At 43.7% G+C, this 6000-nt stretch overlaps 1 protein-coding gene across 2 annotated transcripts in view; it reads left to right on the top strand.

Moving 5' to 3' along the window:
* Nucleotides 1–1883: 1883 nt before the first annotated feature.
* LOC138946698 (golgin subfamily A member 6-like protein 10) overlaps nt 1884–6000 on the top strand; it is a 31715-nt gene continuing 27598 nt past the window's right edge. Inside the window, exons 1-2 of one of the 2 annotated variants that reach the window (XM_070318110.1) lie at nt 1884–2431; nt 2967–3046. In XM_070318110.1, the coding sequence (XP_070174211.1) occupies nt 1973–2431; nt 2967–3046 (539 nt within the window). In that variant the 5' untranslated portion in view covers nt 1884–1972. Of the gene's footprint in view, nt 2432–2963; nt 3047–6000 lie in introns of both variants that reach the window. The other variant, XM_070318109.1, reaches the window with a different exon arrangement.

Below are 6000 nucleotides of genomic sequence, written 5' to 3'. Positions count from 1 at the left end.
CACAGTTCGACCTATGATGGTTTTGTTGAACAATTTTGCCGTCACCCCTCCCATAGAGTGACGTATTTCACAACTTCCTGTGTTACACAATCTCAGTGATGACCAATTTTGCCTTCACCCTTCCCATAGGGTGACGGATTTCACAACTTTCTACTGATGAACAATGTTGCCTTCACCCCTCCCATAGGGTGACGGATGTCATAACTTCCTGTGTACACAAACTGATGACGTATTTCACAACAAAATGGCGCTGCCCATGGTCAACCTCGAAACTATCCGTATGAATGGGGGCCTCCTGGCCCCCATAATAATAACCATCAAATCACCAAAGCGTAACACACCGAGCACAGGGCTCCGGACAGAAATAACCACAGCCATACGTGACTGGGTGGCTGAGTGGTAATGCACTTAATTGCGCTCGGAAGCGAGAGGTTGCGAGTTCGACCCTGGGTCAGGGCGTTAGCAATTTTCTCCCCCCTTTCCTAACCTAGGTGGTGGGTTCAAGTGCTAGTCTTTCGGATGAGACGAAAAACCGAGGTCCCTTCGTGTACACTACTGTGACTACATTGGGGTGTGCACGTTAAAGATCCCACGATTGACAAAAGGGTCTTTCCTGGCAAAATTGTATAGGCATAGATAAAAAAAAATGTCCACCAAAATACCCGTGTGACTTGGAATAATAGGCCGTGAAAAGTAGGATATGCGCCGAAATGGCTGCGATCTGCTGGTCGATGTGAATGCGTGATGTATTGTGTAAAAAAAATTCCATCTCACACGGGATAAATAGATCCGAGTCTGGAGATACGCGCGCGATATAAGACTTCATATAACATAACATAACCATTGACGGTGATCGATATTTTTTTGTGCGCGTTCCCATCTCCAGCAAATGTAAACCAGCCCTCAGATCTGCCTGAAACTTTGGCACCAATTGCCCCTACCATGTTTTTCTTAGCATGCAATGTCACGATTTTTTGTCCTTAAACCCTGAATTAATACGAATATTTGTTTAGGTCTTTCGGAAACGTTGCATTATAAGACACGCTTAGTATACACGTTCACCAAAATCAACACAGATTTTGGTCAGCCTATCAGTCATAACTTCTGAAATGTCTAAAGCAATTTATTGAGAACTTGAGCAGATATGGCTCTTTGAGTGGAGGACCCCCTCAAAATGGCCGCAAAACGTGCCTTTTTTGGCCTCTGAAACGGTTGACCCCTACCGCCTTTGTCAAAAGGATACACAAAGACTAGAGAAGTAAGGTGCATCAAACAAAATGCGTTTCTAACGGTAGTCAGAAGTATTTGGTAAGTGCACATTCTGATTTTTTGCAGATTTTAAAACACGGGGCTATGGTTTTTGTCAGGTCGATCTTAGGGGTGACCTTGTTTGACAGGCTGTAACGGGATGCCTATACAAATTACCACCGATCGGACAAATGATATGAACGGTGGATATAATTACCTTTTCCAGCATATAAAGTTGAACTAAAGTGGATTGCGTTTGACCGCTTTTGTTAGCGTGCGAAAGTTGTTGCAATAATTCTTTGGCCAAGTTTATGTTGTCTTGTTTTTCACAATCTTTTTAGGACACAACACATGACTTATCTTCAACGGTAATATTCTACATGTATTCCAAACAATGCGTTGGTGAATGCGTGCGTGCGTGCGCGCGCGCGTGTGTGTGCGTGTGAGTGTGTATATATATATATATATATATATATATGTGTATGTGTGTGTGTGTTTGTGTATGTGTGTGTGTGTGTGCGTCTTTGTGTGTGTGTGTGTGTGTGTGTGTGTGTTAGTGTCACAGTGTGTGTGTGTGTGTGTTTCAATCATCATGAATTGAACTTTGCACAATGATTTACGCAAAACCCACGGTCATGTGTCTCTGGCCAAAACGTACTTAAGGCTAAGAGCATTTTATCTCGTGATCAGACATTTTACAATCAGTTCTAGCCTAGTTGTTGCAATGGCGCTCTTTAACAGTTTTATTTTAGCTGTTGTCCTCTGTTCTGCTCACGCTGAGTACGACAAAAACGGAGAATTTCCCGAGACTGGTCAAGATGTGATGCATAATGTACTTCGAGACATGAAAAGTCGCTTGAATCGTATGGAGGAAACAATACGACAGCAAGACCAGAAAATCCAAACTCTGTCAACCAGATTATTGCACCAAGAAGAAGTCATCACAACCCAATCGCAGCAACTAAAACATCAGCAGGAAGATTTCGAGAAACGACTGAGACAGCAAAAGGCGCTCTTCAGAAAAGAACTGATTAGCCAACGAAAATACTTCCAGAAACAGAATGGCCGTCTGTTGAAAGATCTAGGACTGAGTTTGAAAAGAGACCGAGAGACGGAAGTTGACAAGCAGTTGTTCCATGTGCACGAACAGATTGCAGCACAGACTGACAAGAAAATGGCGGAGGTAAGTGTCTTCAAACGTAGAATAAGGGCTCAGATAACTTTAAAAAAATCGACATCATTTTGAAATGAGCGCTTCAAAGACTATGCGTCGGTGAGAAATGTGCCTTCCGAAAGAAAGGATATGAACCTCCTGGTCATTGTATCATGTAAAGTCCCACTGACGGAGTCCAACGACCCCCTCCCCTCCCCCAACCACCCCCACCCCCTAAAAATAAAATAGTTGGGGGTAGATTGAGCGTCTGTGGTGAGCCATGCAAAAGTTTAGGCACTGATTTCAATGTATTCCTGGTGTGTGTGGGAACATTATACCAACCCCCAAACGGAACTGTCCACTACAGCTCTTGGAGGCAACTGATTTCAGATCTCTTTCAGCCTCAAGTGTCCCATATTTCTTGTAACATGTTTTTACTTATTTTACGTACATATTTATATCATTACAACAACAGCAGACACAAACGACTATGCTAAATGCATCTTCAAAAAACACACCAAAAAACACCCACCTTTTAACAGACTGATCTCTGTGTCTCCAGCAGAACGGTACACCTCCAAGACCCGAAGAGGACTATCACCACGGAGATGTTTCTTCCTCTTCCTCTTTCGCACAGTTAAAAAGGTATACAGTGGAACCCCCCCCCCCCCCCCCCGGCCCCCCTTTTAAGACCTCCGGAAATCTGAGAAATTCAGGTTTTAAAAAGGAGTCTTAAATGGGTGTTATAATTTATAGAGCATAAACATAAAGCATAAACATAAAATTAAAATAATAAAGTCTTTTAAGGAAGGTCTTAAATTGTGTGTGTGTGTGTGTGTGTGTGTGTGTGGGGGTCTTAAAAGGGGGGTTCCACTGTCCATACATGTCTTTTCTGCCAGGAAGGACGACATCGCAACTTGGCTTGATGGTGGGGTTGTCCATTTAGTGTGATAGTGTGATAGGCGAACTCGAACAAGCCAAGTTGGTTTAACTTTTCTAGGTAGAGATATAATACACACCGGTGACACTGTGACGGTTCCCCTACGCTTTGTGTCCGGTGCCCTGACCCTTTGTGTTCGGTTCCCACTCGGTTCCCACACGCCAAAATTCGCGGACAAAACATCCATTTATGGTAGTATTACGCAATGTTGCTCTCTGAGAATGGTCTTGTTAGATCTGTGAGTGTTTACACTACATGCCTAGGTGCTGTTGGATTGAAGGTTTTTGATATTTTAGCCGTTATTAGGTAGAATGCCTTCCACTTTACTGCAAAACTGCATAATTCGTAGCATCGGCAAGAAATATCCTACCAAAAAATGCCTGCTTGGAACTGTCGTTGGTCCAGCAAAAAGTTCAACATGTCTGTAGCAGACAGCCCAAGTTTCAAGATTGTAGGGCCATCCAAACAGCCGTAATAATAAAAACAACAAAAGTAGTCAGTGAAATTGGCTGTGTTCGGTCCCCACACACTTTTGTGACGTAGGCGTGACGGTTCCCATAATTCATTGTGTCGGTCCCCACTTTCTGTGTCGGACCCCACTTTCGACCTAATTTCTCTGTGACGGACCCCACAACCAGCCTATTTTGTGTCGGTCCCCACACCTTCTTGGATTTATGACTTGCCGGTTACTTGTATCATTGTATTCATTGAATCTAATTGTCTCGGAGTTATTTTTCAGCAAAAACCGGCAAGGCAGCACCTTTTGTGATACCAAGTAAGTCAGATGACATCAGTATGTGTGTGTATGTGTGTGTGAGAGAGAGAGAGAGAGAGAGAGAGAGAGAGAGAGAGAGAGAGAGAGAGAGAGAGAGAGAGAAAGAGAGAGAGAGAGAGAGAGAGAGAGAGAGAGAGAGAGACTAACTTTATTAGTTTATGCCACAAATAATATATAACATTATTTATCTCTGGGACGGTTCCCAGTATACCAGCAAATTATGTGTTGATCCACCCACACCTTCTTGAACTGGCCTTCCCAATATCTACTCTTAGTCTTAAGGCCTTGGAGATATGCAATTTGGCACATTTTTAAAATAAAAGATCCACCTGTCGTATGTGAGATTCAGTTTTCAGAGCAAAATGCTGCCCAGGGACTTCTAGTGGTGATTGAAAAAAAAAAAAGAGTACTTGCCTGTGTCAAGTATGTGTCTTTATTCACGCTTGTTGTAAGAGGCAACTTTTCCCAGCTCCTTGTGTTCATGACTGCTTTCTCTTAAAATTAATTACTTTATGACAGTCAGAATACAATGGAACAAGGCTACATAAACCCTGACAGCCTACGACAACGGCCCGACTAAGGCTCAACACCGCGCCAATAAATTCAGCATTGGGCCAATGTTGGGCCATGATTGCTCCGTTTTCGTAGGCTATCAGGGTCAAAGATACATATTGGTAAACTAGTAAAATACATGTTCAGCATCATCAGCAATACCACAAAAGGATTAAAACAAGAAATTCCTCCGATAGGAACTACACCCCCGTCAAAGGGAAATAACCTTCTCAGTTGGTGGCAGTGAGAATGGTTATTTCCCTTTGACCAACGGGGGTGTCCGTCTATACCAGGCCTTGTATAATTTTAATCCACCAATAACTCCCTAACCGTGTGTTTGACTGGTCCCAATTTTTGTAAGGACCGTCTCAGGAATGTATAGAACCTGTTCACCAAGTTTGGTGACGATCGGTCCGTTCATTCTTGAGATCTACTTGCGAACACAAACACATCGAGTGAAACCTATACACACCCCTATACCGGGGGTGTAAAAATCCTATTAGCTGTATGTCAGCGGCACAATGCAACCAGAACCAGCGTTTATGTGGAGTGATCGGGTGCTGGTCACTACCGCGAGCGTCACTACCGCGAGTACCACTACCGCGTCTCACACTAAAGTTGTGTTTCCGTACCCGCGATAGCGTTTTTCCAGCGGTGCGACGAAAATCAAGCACATAGAAAACAAGGAACTTAGTCGATAAATATCGACAGGGGGCGGACAAATGGTTTACATGTGAAATGTGTGTATATGGGTGTGGTTCTGAAACAAACAAACCATGTGAACCCCCCCATCCCACCGCTCGCGGGCTGAACGACTGACGTCACATGTCGCTTCGGTCTTTTCCTGAGAAGAACACGGCGTGTACATAATACACAATTCGATCGCGTAGCACTGCCAATGCACATTTTCGCAACGAAAACCGTGCTACTGTTTCTTGTGTGTTAAATCTGAAAGCAATATAAGTGAACGAACAATTGAAAACTGATATCACGTTACTAAACTCCAAAAAGTAATAAATTACTTCTGACTGCGGTACACAATACGGCAGTCACCTCTGCGAATGCTGTCGAAGAATCTAACCGAAAGTAAACATTCTGGGAATCTACGCGCATCGGCCTTGACGCAAGTTCAATACTTAGCCAATGAGCGCGCCGCGGCGAAGTTGGCCGCTGTAAGTCTCGCAGCGCTGGCTGGCTGAGCGAGTTGCGTGTCCATCCTTTTTTGGTCCAAGCCGCACCGTAGACCAGATTAGTAGGCGCTTGATTTTGGTATTTTGATTTTACATAACATTAAACCTTTCTTGGGGTTCATGGTCATGGCAACAGCCATAA

The sequence above is a fragment of the Littorina saxatilis genome, linkage group LG14 (genome assembly GCF_037325665.1).
Source record: "Littorina saxatilis isolate snail1 linkage group LG14, US_GU_Lsax_2.0, whole genome shotgun sequence".
NCBI lineage: Eukaryota > Metazoa > Mollusca > Gastropoda > Littorinimorpha > Littorinidae > Littorina > Littorina saxatilis.
This window is presented reverse-complemented; position numbering and strand designations above follow the sequence as displayed.